The sequence below is a fragment of the Cervus canadensis genome, chromosome 25, assembly GCF_019320065.1.
Source record: "Cervus canadensis isolate Bull #8, Minnesota chromosome 25, ASM1932006v1, whole genome shotgun sequence".
Lineage (NCBI taxonomy): Eukaryota > Metazoa > Chordata > Mammalia > Artiodactyla > Cervidae > Cervus > Cervus canadensis.
Window position 1 is genome coordinate 51,659,459 of NC_057410.1, and position 13,342 is coordinate 51,672,800.

At 34.4% G+C, this 13,342-nt stretch overlaps 1 protein-coding gene across 1 annotated transcript in view; it reads right to left on the reverse strand.

Moving 5' to 3' along the window:
- Nucleotides 1-10,313: 10,313 nt before the first annotated feature.
- TRHDE (thyrotropin releasing hormone degrading enzyme) overlaps nucleotides 10,314-13,342 on the reverse strand; it is a 427,468-nt gene continuing 424,439 nt past the window's right edge. Inside the window, exon 19 of the mRNA XM_043447137.1 lies at nucleotides 10,314-12,926. Within this exon, the coding sequence (XP_043303072.1) occupies nucleotides 12,783-12,926 (144 nt within the window). The 3' untranslated portion in view covers nucleotides 10,314-12,782. The remainder of the gene's footprint in view (nucleotides 12,927-13,342) is intronic.

Below are 13,342 nucleotides of genomic sequence, written 5' to 3' on the forward strand. Positions count from 1 at the left end.
ATAAGCTTCATAGTTCTACTGTGTTTTAGTTTTATAGTTTTGGTCTGTTAAAAAAATGCTATTAAAATATAAATGTACTAAAACAGCAAAAAAAATGGCAAGTATAATCATATGTGGCAATGTATAGGTAGCATTTAAAAAATAATGTCAGGTTACTATTGTACAATATTTTGAAGGGTAGAAATACAACATTTACTTGAAAAATGTTTTGTACTTAACTAACAGACAATAAACCTTTTAAAAATGAAACTGAATAGCAAAAAAAATTTCATAATGAATGTTTTCACCCAGTAGGTCATAAGTTATGTGAAGGTGGGAACAGAATAGTGATCAAGAGCAAAAGTTATATTGTGACCCTTGTAGAGGTTAAAAGGAGTGACTGAATGACGAACTTAGAAAGTAAATGCCAGCACATTCAAGGCAGATGTTCTTAACTCCACTGTAATACTTACTATAAAACATTTCACTCTTTCATTTTCTTACATGACATCATAAAAATATGTGCGATTAGACCAAGTTGGCCTCTGCAGAGCTAGGTCAAAGCAGTCATCTTAAACTCTATCTGCACACAGCAGGCCAATGGAAAATGTAACCTCAAATAAATTAAGGCACTTCAGTCCACCTATACGGTTCTAAGCAGAGAGAAATATTTCTCTAACCTTATCACTAAGTGAAAGGAAAGTCCTGGATAAACTAATAGGTCTCCTCCAGATGCAGGATAGAGATTTAACCTTATTTTTGGTCCACTGGCGAAGAGCTTTGCAATCCATCCTCTCTCTTCCCTTATTTTTCATGGTTTGTTGGCTGGACTATCTCTTAATTACTTGTAATAGCTCAAAACCCACTACACAGCACACTAATTCAAAACACTTTGAAGAAAAGTTTTATGGGCCATATGAAGTAACCAACGAAGTCTCTGTTCCTGCCATCAGGACATGTGGACTGGAGGATTGGGGAGGCAGGGGCAGACAGGGAGGGCTGACATGCATACACGCCAGCACCGTTCAGTCGCTCAGTCTGTCCGACTCTCTGTGACCCGGTGGGCTGTAACCCACCAGGCTCTTCTGTCCACGGGATTCTCCGGGCAAGAACACTGGAGGGGGTTGCCATTCCCTTCTCTGAGGGATCTTCCCGACCCAGGGATTAAAGCTGGGTCTCCTGCATTGCAGGCAGATTCTTCACCATCTGAACCACCAAGGAAACCCGCATACACACCCTGCATGCATGCTAAGTCACCACAGTTGTACCTGACTCTGTAACTCATAGGACTGTGGCCCACCAGGCTCCTCTGTTGGTGGGATTCTCCAGGCAAGAATACTGGAGTGGTCTCCATGCCCTCCTCTGGGAATCTTCCTGACCCAGGGATCAAACCCTCCTCTCTTTATGTCCCCTGCATTGGTACATGGATTCATACCACTAGCGCCACCTAGGATGTATAAACTAGCTAGTGGGAATCAGCTAGGTGGTCTGTGATGACCTAGACGGTGGGATGGGGTGGGGCGGTGGCCCCAGAGGGAAGGGATACATGTATACATGTAACTGATTCGCTTCATTATATAGCAGAAACTAACACAACATTGTAGAGCAATGACACTTCAATTTCAAAACAAAAAAAGAAAAGAAAGAAAGGAGTGGTAAGCCAAAATGCACTAATTAACATTTTTCTCAAATTAGCTAATGACAATGAAAAAGTAAGCTAGGTATCTATTCAAATCTTCTACATAGACCAGTCCATATGGATAATCATTATGTTTCCAGGTTTGTAGGAGGCAGATTAATGACTGATTTAAGCCATGTAAGGCTTGGGTTTGCAGGTTTTTTAGTTCTCATCAAAAACCTACCACCAGTTACACAAACTCATCACAACTCTTAGCCTCTGTCTCCTCACTGTTGACTAGAACCAATGGTATGTCACAGGGCTGTTAAATGAGATGAAATCTACACAATGCCCAGCACTTAGGAGAACACTCAAATTTTCATACTTTCCTGATATCCTAACTCATTTAACACTTACACAGAACAAAAAATTAATTCTAGTTAAAATGAACAGCTGGTCATTGTTTTTTTTTTTTTTCTTAGTGGATTGGTACCTGAACTGGGAATGTACAAGAGGTAAACATCTCCAGTGTACTACCCTTAATGTGTTAAATATTCAAAATAAAATCCCTTAAAGTGCTATGTTTTCAAAATCTGGGTAAAATTAATACTGCATTTTGGTAGGGCTATTTGTGAAAAACCTATTTTAAAAATAAAATGCATAGACAGTACATGTAAAATAGGACATATATTTTCACCAACTGCTTATTTTTAATATTTAAGACAGAATTTTTCTAAGTAAAATAAAATTGAAAATAAAAGCTACTAGACTACACTTTTGTTAGATTTTTTAAATATAAACAATGCATGTTAAAATATTTTAGTAAAACAGCAACCTTATTCATTCAAAGCAATTGAACTGAAAGTTATTTTTATGTAATTAAATTTTGGAATTCCAGGATATTTGGCAGGAACATTTTCATACTCAAAAGTTCACATATACTAATTGAACAAATACATTATTGTTTAGTATAATAATGGTTGAATCTGTTTTTAAAAACATATGATTAACTTAAAATTAACACATTGTGAACATACAGACAGTGTGATAAAACTATTGTAGAAAACTTGAGCTACTTTTACATAAGTAGGTTAAAAATTTTTCTGCAACTTACGGATATTATTAAAATGCTCAAATAGCTTTTCTTAATAAATTCTATCCTAACTAATGTTCCAAATTTAAAAGTTTAAACTATATGGTTTTATTATGCTTTCTATATGTTACACATTTCTTGAAAACACAATTAAGTGCTGTGAAACCAAAATGAGAATTATCCTGAAGTACCATAAATGTTTTGAAAAGAAGTATACATAAATAACACCTAATATTATCCATACCTAAAAATTATTTAGTTTCTTTTTTGTAGCATGTAATTATCCTTCATATGCCCTTATGGATTTATTATTTCACTGTTTGTTTCATTCATTGTGATGTAAATTCTTTTAGGTCTTGTTCATCCCTTCCCTTCCACTCTCAAAGTGCTTTGTGAAATAAAAGGTGCTCACAGCTTTGAGTAATATACAGATGGTTCAGAATGTGTTTTTCATTCCTTTTCAGAATACTAATATTTCAGTTTTCTTAGAAAAGAAAATTATCTTCTTATATACTTCCTTAAATGTTACTGTTAAGCTGAAAATTTTGCATATTCAGGTAACAAAAGTCTTGGCATTGTTACAGCATTTAATTTAAAATTTTAGGTATTTTTAGTTTCTTCCCTCACTACTTAATAGGAACTTACTAGGTGCTATAATTAGCTTTTATAGTAGGCACCTCCTAAACATTAGTGAATTAAAAACAGGGTCTCTGCCTTTAAGTGGTTTAACTTGTAAATAGCTTATAACAATTTTTTTTTCAAATCTTAGAACTAATGAAATTGTTTCAATGCATAACAGGATATTTCTCCATTAAATCAACTCGTGTTTCATTTTCCTAAATTTGAGTATCCAAGTTGAGATCTTACGTAGACTCTTCTAATATAATCTTAGTATTTAAAACTTTTATATCCAAAATCAGTTGATTTATGGTGGCATTATGTTTCACTGCTAGATCCTTGATTTATCAATTCTTAGTTTATAGGATAGCCCAATAAACCTTTAATCTGAAAAAAAAAAAGAAATAAAAGGTGCTCAATAAATATGTTAAATCCTATCACTGTATAATTAGTAGTGTCAAATGATAATAATTCAGCTATGGTCTCTGATAAAGGAAAAAAAAACAGCTATGGGAATCTTAATTTCCCATTACATGAGCTTTTTCTTTAAAAAAAAAAAAAGTATGTATGTTTAATTTCACTGGAGTATTGAGGAGAATAAGCCATTTCAGTTTTCTAACTACTTACAAAAAAAAATCCTTAAAATTCCAATAGATTTATATATCTATCTTTCTTTCCTTTCCTCTCAACATATTTGTTAGTTTTGTTTTCATTGCTTTATTCCCCACTTGGCACCTTGCTTTAGTTTTGTTTTCCAATTTGTGCTTTAGTTAGTTTTGTTCTTAACTGGTAAATATAATTTTTGATTTCCTTTGTTTGCCAGGTCAATCTGTTGTACTTTATTTTTGTTGGACTGTGTTGACCTTGCTCATGGTTGTATATGTATATGTGTATATTCCATTATTTTAATTATTATTTGCCTGATTTTTAATTGCCATTTGTCTGGGGTTCATCTTTGATTTCTCATTTTTGGATATTTGTTTTAATCTCACTTAATGCCATAACAAGCCACTTGTGGAATCTTCGTTCCTGAGCAGAGATCAAGCCCTGAGCCTTTGAAGTGATAGCACTGACTCCAAGACCCTAGACTACCAGAGAACTAGCACTAGGGAATATCAAATCATGAGAATAGTGAGAACTCACAGAAAGGAAACCACGTGAATACAAGACCCGGCATCACCCAACTGCCTGTAGCACCCTGTGCAAGACTCCTCATCTAAACAGCAAACAAAACAAAAACACAAATACAATCACCAGCAGACAGGATCACCACCCCACTCAGCCTTGCCCATCAGGAAAAACAAACAAACACACAAAAACTCAGCACAGATCTCACCTACCCTGTGTGAAGCTTACACAAACCACTGGAGTAGCAATGCTCATATCAGACAAAATGGACCTTAAAAAAAAGAAGATCACAAGAGATAAGGAAGGACACTACATAATGATCAAGGGATCAATCCAAGAGGAAGACATAACAATTGTAAATATCTATGCACCCAACACAGGAGCACCTCAATACATAAGACAAACACTAACAGACATAAAAGGAGAAACTGACAGTAACACAGTAATAGTAGGAGACTTTAACACCCCACTCACACCAACTGACAGACCATCAAAACAGAAAATTAATAAGGAAACAAGTCTTAAATGATATATTAGATGAGATGGATCTCATCGATATCTTCAACACATTCATCCAAATGCAGAAAACTAAACCTTCTTCTCAAGTGCACATGGAACGTTCTCCAGGATAGACCACATCTTGGGTCACAAATCAAACCTCAGTAAATTTAAGAAAATTGAAATCATACCAAGCATCCTCTGTGACCTCAACTCTATGAGACTAGGTATCAATTACAGGAAAAGAAACTGTAAGAAATGTAAACACATGGAGATTAAACAACACATTTCTAAATAATCAACAGGATACTGAAAAAGTCAAAAGGGAAATCAAACAATTTCTAGAAACAAATGACAATGAAAACATGACAACACAAAACCTATGGGATGCAGCAAAAGCAGTTCTAAGAGGGAAGTTTATAGCAATGCTATCCAACTCAAGAAACAAACAAAAAAAAAGCATCGAATAGAAAACCTAACTTTACACCTAAAACAACTGGAAAAAGAAGAAAAACAACAGAAAAAAGCCAAAATTAGTAGAAGGAAAGAAAGGAAAGAAAGCAGAAATAGATGAAAAAGAAATGAAAGAATTAATAGTAAAAATTAACAAAACTAAAAGCTGGTTCTTTGAGAAGATAAATAAAACTGACAAACCTCTAGCCAGACTCATCAAGAACAAAAGAGAGAAGAATCAAATCAACAAAGTTAGAAATGAAAAAGGAGAGGTTACAACAGACAATTCAGAAATACAAAGGATTATAAGACTATTATGAACATCTATATGGCAATAAAATTGATAACCTGAAAGAAATGGACAGATTCTTAGAAAAGTTCAATCTTCAAATACTGAACCAGAAAGAAAAAGAAATTATGAACAAGAAATTAACAAGAAAAAGAAATTATGAACAACCCAATTACCCAAGCACTGAAATTGAAGCTGTGATCAAAAGTCTCCCAAAAAACAAAAGCTCAGGACCAGATGGGTTCACAGGAGAATTCTATCAAACATTTAGAGAAGAGCTAATGCCTATCCTTCTAAAACTCTTTCAAAAAATGTGTAGAGGAAGGAACACTTCCAAAAGCATTCTATGAGGCCAACATCCCCTTGATACCAAACCCAGACAAAGACAACACAAAAAAAGAAAACTACAGGCCAATATCACTGATGAACATAGATGCAAAAATCCTCAACAAAATTTTAGCAAACAGAATTCAGCAACACATCAAAAAGCTTATACACCATGATCAAGTTGGGTTCATTCCAGGGATGCAAAGATCCTTCAATATATGCAAATCAATCAACGTGATATACCATGTTAACAAATTGAAAGATAAAAACCATATGACCATCTCAATAGATGCAGGAAAAGCCTTTGACAAAATTCAGCACCCATTTATGATTAAAACTCTTCAAAAAATGGGCACAGAAGGAACCTACCTCAACATAGTAAAGGCCATATATGATAAGCCTACAGCAAACATTATTCTCTATGGTGAAAAAATGAAAGCATTCCCCCTAAGATCGAGAACAAGACAAGGGTGTCCACTTTCCCACTATTATTCAAGAGTTTTGGAAGTTCTAGACAGCAATTAGAAAAGAAAAAGAAATAAAAGGAATCATATGAAAAGAAGTAAAGCTCTCACTCCTCACTCAGTGAGGAGTAAAGCTCTCACTGACATGATATGATACATAGAAAACCCTAAAAATAGTATCAGAAAATTACTAGAGCTAATCAGTGAATTTAGCAAAGTTGCCAGGATACAAAATCAATTGCATTTCTATATACAAACAATGAAAAATCAGGAAGAGAAATTAAAGAATCAATCCCATTCACCATTGCAACAAAAAGAATTAAATTTCTAGGAATAAACTTACCAGGGAGACAAAAGAACTGTACACAGAAAATTATAAGACACTAATGAAAGAAATCAAAGATTACATAAACAGATTGAGAGATATTCCATGTTCCTGGGTAGGAACAATCAATATTGTGAAAATGACTACACTACCAAATGCAGTCTACAGATTCAGTGTGATCCCTATCAAATTACCACTGGCATTTTTCACAGAACTAGAACAAAACATTTCACAATTCATATGGAAACACAAAAGACCCCAAAGAGCAAAAGCATCCTTGAGAAAGAAGAATGGAGTTGGAGGAATCAACCTTCCTGACTTCAGATTATACTACAAAGCTACAGTCATCAAGACACTATGGTACTGGAGCAAAACCAGAAATATAGACCAATGGAACAAGATAGAAAACCCAGAAATAAACTCATGCACCTATGGGTAACTTAATTTTGACAAAGGAAGCAAGAATATAAAATGGGGCAAAGACAGCCTCTTCAATAAATGCTGGGAAAACTGCAGTTACATGTAAAAGAATGAAATTAGAACACTTCCTAACACCATGCACAAAGATAAACTCAAATGGATTAAAGACCTAAATGTAAGACCAGAAACTATAAATCTTTTAGAGGAAAACATATGCAGAACACTCAATGACATAAATCAAAGCAAGATCCTCTATCACCCACGTCCTAGAGTAATGGAAATAAGAGCAAAAGTAAATAAGTGGGACCTGATTAAACTTAAAAGCTTTTGCACAGCAAAGGAAACTATAAGCAAGGTGAAAAGACAACCCTCAGAATGGGAGAAAATAATAGCAAATGAAACAACTGACAAAGGATTAATTTCCAAAATATATAAGCAGTTCACACAACTCAATACCAGAAAAATAAACAACCCAATCAGAAAGTGGGAAAAAGACCTAAACAGACATTTCTCCAAAGAAGACATACAAATGACTAACAAACACATGAAAAACATCATTCATTAGAGAAATGCAAATCAAAACTACAATGAGATATCACCTCACACCAGTCAGAATGGCCATCAGCAAAAACTCTACAAACAACGAATGCTGGAGAGGGTGTGGAGAAAAGGGAATGCTCTTGCAGTTGGTGGGAATATAAATTGATATAGCCACTATGGAAGATGGTATGGAGATTACTTAAAAAACTAGGAATAAAACCACCATATGACCCAGCAATCCCACACCAAGGCATATACCCTGAGAAACCAAAATTGAAAAAGACACATGTATCCATTGTTCACTGTCGCACTATTTACAAAAGCTAGAACATGGAAGCAACCTAGCTGTCCATCAACAGATGAATGGATAAAGAAGTTGTGGTAGATATGCACAATGGAATATTACTCAGCCATAAAAAGGAACACATCTGAGTCAGTTCTGATGAGGTGGATGAACCTATAATACAAGGTGAAGTGAGTCAGAAAGATAAATATCGTATTCTAATGCACATATATTGAATTTAGGAAAATGGTAGTGAAGTATTTATTTACAGGGCAGCAATGGAGAAGCAGACACAGAGAATAGACTTATGGACATGGGGAGAGGGAGGAGAGGGTGAGATGTATGGAGAGAGTAACATGGAAACTTACATCACCATGTGTAAAATAGAGAGCCAAAGGGAATTTGCTGTGTGGCTCAGGAAACTCAAACAAGGGCTCTGTATCAACCAAAGGGGTGGGGTGGGGAGGGAGACGGGAGGGAGGTTCAAAAGGGAGGGGATATGTATATACCTATGGCTGATTCATGTTGAGGTTTGACAGAAAACAACAAAATTCTGTAAAGCAATTGTCCTTCAATTAAAAAATATATTAAAAGGAAAAAAATTCCAATAGACTTAAATTAAGTATATTATCAGAAACTTTGTTAGGAATTCTTGACTATATCTAATGTGGTACTATATTTGTGTGAAAATTGCTGTTGCACTGCTTAGGTCTGCATATATTTATAAACATTTCACTGAAGATTACTTTCACTGATTTAAATGGACATCATTTTACCTGTGGTCTGACCATCTGTTACTACAAAGTTTATCAGAGAAATCTCTGTGGAAAATAAATTGTCAATATTTTAATGTCATTTTTAAATAATGTTCACCAAAATATTTTGAAAAGTATTATCAATGAGCCATTTTTTTCCCACGATTTGGCTATTTACACTGACTAAAAGTGAAAGCTGATTAACTTTTTTCAGTTGTTTGACATTATACAAACTAGAAACACAGAGCTATTTACACTGACTAAAAGTGAAAGCTGATTAACACTTTTTTCAGTTGTTTGACATTATACAAACTAGAAACACAGACTTTAAAAAATAATATAATTATTGTGAAAAGAAAGATTGTTAGTTGTTTAGTCCTATTCAACTCTTTGTGAACTCATGGACTGTAAGCCCAATAAGCTCCCCTCCATGGAATTCTCCAAGCAAGAATACTGGAGTGGGTAGCCATTCCCTTCCCCAAGGGATCTTTGAGACCCGGATTCAAGCCCAAATCTTCCGAATTGCAGTTAGATTCTTTACCATCTGAGCCAGCAGAGGAGCCCCAATAATAATTGTAGACATTTGTAATCTTGTATTTTAATACGGCTTCTGATATTTGGAAAATCTCCAATTAATGCAACTGTCAGATGTTTCAAACATGCCTTTATAGTTTAGTTGTAGGAAGGCTTTCTTGAAAGTCTGAAGTTATTGTAACTGTTCTGCAAATGACAATTATATAATTTTTAAACAGTTCATGTTGCTACTCTGAGCCTGTGTTTTGATCAGACTATTATGGCTAATATAATTTATTATGTTTTTGAAAAGAGTCAAATGAATCTGTATATTGCATTGAAAATGAAGTGCAATTTATTGTGCATGCATGTGTGCTCAGTTGTGTCCAAGTCTTTGCAACCCCGTTTACTGTAGCCCACCAAGCTCCTCTGTCCATGGGATTTTCCAGGTAAGAATACTGGAGTGGGTTGCCATTTCTGCCTCCAGGGGATCTTCCCGGCCCAGGGATCAAACCCGGGTCTCTTGTGCCTCCTGCACTGGCAGGCAGATCCTTTACTAGTGCCACCTAGGAAGCCCCCAGTTATAAAATAGGGTATAATCTTAATAGCCTTGTAAGTTTTACTGTTATATTTGTAAATTGCACTATCACAGAAATCTCAGTCATATGATTTAATTTTCCTAGAAATAATGTAAACCAAAGTGAGTTTAAATTCCAGGTAAAATGCATGTTATTGAAACTGAAGAATCAACTTAATACTGTAGATAATAGCCTTAGAGGTTGTGCTTGTATGTGTAAAAAAAATACAACAATTGTAAGAGCATTTTAAGGGAAAAGGTGTAAAAATGGGGAAAACTTTTTATTTACAGGTTACCTAGAGACATTTAATACTTAGGATGGTAAACTTTTAGTCCTTTCTAATTTCAACCAAGTTTTACTGTCATACATACATTGGCACAGTAAAGTTTTAAGCCTAGATGTTGAACTCTTTTAACAATTTTCTATTTCATGTATATATATATATATATATATATGTATTTATATATATATATATATATATGATTTATAAGACAGACAACAGAGAGAAAAAAGATAAAAACTCTATGTAGAAAATAGAATTTTATGACTACATTTTACAGAATATTCCAAGAGATATCATTGGTCATTTTATTATTTTGAAAATATTACTCATTTAAACAACTAAAAAAGGTTAAAGCTTCATATAATCTTCAACACTGGAAAGGATAAATTATTGAAAAATATGTAGAACAAAAATTCCATCTCAATGCCATTGATATCACTATACTGTTGAACAAGTATGAGGTATTGAACATTGCACATAATTATACACTTAAGATTTGACATTGTAGCTAAACCATTTGTTCAAGGCCACTAAAATACTGAAAGAGGATAAAAATTATTAACAGTGCAGAGGAAAACAGAACTATAAAACCCCTTGTAACTCAAAGCTGGAAAGGGTGATTTCACTCAAAAGAATGGCACAACTACCAAGAATTTTCAGTAATTCACGACACAAAACAAGACAGCCACCTCTAATTTTTTATCTTTTCTATCAAAATGAATCCAGTGGTGATATAGTACATATTTTGAGCCTGCATGACAGTGATATTTATAATTGTTATGTTTCAGAACTTACCCCTTAAAGATTTCACATACATGTGATATGTACTAGTTAAATTTCATCACTTCAGATAGATGGAATGACTTTTAGATTTTATATTAAGCAATAGTATGTCTTATTAACAACACATAGAGTATTTAAAATTCATATATTAATTGAAGTGCTGAAAAAAATAGATATGAGTAATAGCAATTAATTGCTAAAAAGATCAATTTCAACTTTAGATGATACTTGTTCTATGGATTGTTCCTCTTTGTTACAAACTTATAATAAATGTATGGCTCCGGTTTCTAAAATGCCTACTTTCCTCTCCCCAGTGTTCAGTGACTATTGGAGCTAGAAAATATTTCTTTCAATGATTTGCAAGAAGATTTGGAGAAGTGGAAAAACCTCAGGAAAACATAAAGTGGTCCACAAATATTTGGCTTATGTGTGATTAGTTGTATTGGCATTTCATAATGGTAAACTTAAAACATGTTCATTTTTGAGCATCTAAGCAGTGCTTGGAGAGCTGGCCTACTGGGTGAGAGTGCATTTAAAAACACTTGTGTTACATAATATACACAATCGGGGAAAGACTACTCAAAACTCCCAGTCAGAACAGAGTCGTCAATGCCAAAGGATGTGCTTTGCTCAAGAAAAGAAACTTATCATAATGGATGGAACAACTGGCATCAAAGATCATTAAAAATCCACCTGAAGTAGGGTTGCTTGATGGGGGATTAGATTCACACAGACCCAAAGATCAATACATGGAGAGAGTGTTTCACTCTCTAGACCCACCCAACGTGAAAAAAGTGGGAAAACAAACAAGATGACAGAGAAACACTTTCTCAGCACTGATAAGCATTAAGTGTGTACAACTATTTATCCATGAGGAAGTTTGCCTAAAGTGATGACAGAATCTATATTTATGAGATGAGGCTGCCACTTAGGAAAATTAGAAGAGTGTCTGTACGTAAAATATTTTTTAGTTCATTTTTATGTAGTAGAATAGACTATTCGGGAAATAGATGAAAAAAATCTATAACAGGTGAGAAATTTATCAGGACATTGTCAGGAAGGATAGTACTGAGATAAATTCTTTGAAGCATTTTCAAAGTTTGCATAAGTTTATAAAAAGAGATAAATTTTCTTTGAGGTGAAGTTTTTGCACAAGTACAGTGTACAGCATACTATATACATATTGGGCTTCCCTATGCACATGTACCTATGCACACAGTATCTATATGCCTTTTTAAAAACATATACACAGCTTTAACTCAAAGAAAATGAGTTAGTAACACAATAATCATTGCAAGACAATCCAAGCGCTGAAGTACATGACACCAATCAAAGGGTGATTTCACCTCTCACATTGCCCAGGACTACAACGATAACTCCCTGCTTTAGTTTTTCTTTTGTTGCAACACTGATTGTCATAGATAATCTTTGTGCTTTTGTATAATGCCCATCCCAGATGTAACATAGATTCACATACAACATTGGACATTTTAAATAAGCATGCTGGAACACAGGCAGGACCATACAACCATGCACATTTTCTGAATATGTTTTCCGTACTGACTGCAACGTCAACATGCACCACTATCACATTTGGTCCTGTACGGCGAGGAATGTACAGCAGAAGCAGTCATGGCTAGATCCACTTGCAAGAGTTTCTTAAGAGGACACCCAGTAGAGAAACAAAACAGAATGAATAAAACAAAAAAATTTCCTAAAATTTAAAAAAAAAAATTTCCTCCCACATGTTAACACTGAAAATCTGGCCATATTCCTCACTCCAAAGCAGGTCTTCTCACAAAATTCTGAGTTGAACTGTTTATAAGAGACACATATTAATGCCTCAGAGCTTTTCCTAACCACTGGAAAAGCTCATCCTGATAAAGCATTTTCCAGCGTACATTGGCTTCAACAGTTTCCACAGCTCTTGAGAAAGAGGCAGCAGCTACTCCGTCATAGCTCTTCATGAAGTTCTTTAGCTGGAAACAGAAATGTTAGAATGGTAAACAGACAGCATAAGTTACATGGTCAATAATGTTCTAATAACTTTGTATGGGGGCAGACGGTTACTACACTTATCATGGGGATTGTTTCATAATGTATGCAAATGTCAAATATATACAGGTATATACAGTATACCTGAAAATAATACAATATTTTACTATGTTTCAATAAAAAATAAAGTGTAAAAAATCATAAATTCATGTCTTAAAATGAGCCCGTGTCCAACACATATAAACAAGAATCTATTTGAAAAATAGTGTCACAGTCACTACAGAATGTGTATTCAATATGTGGAGTGAGCTAAGTAGGTATATCTTCTATGCAGAATGAGCTTAGTGATGAAATGCAATGAAACAGATTTTGTCCATTAGGTGTAATGTAATTTCTTTTG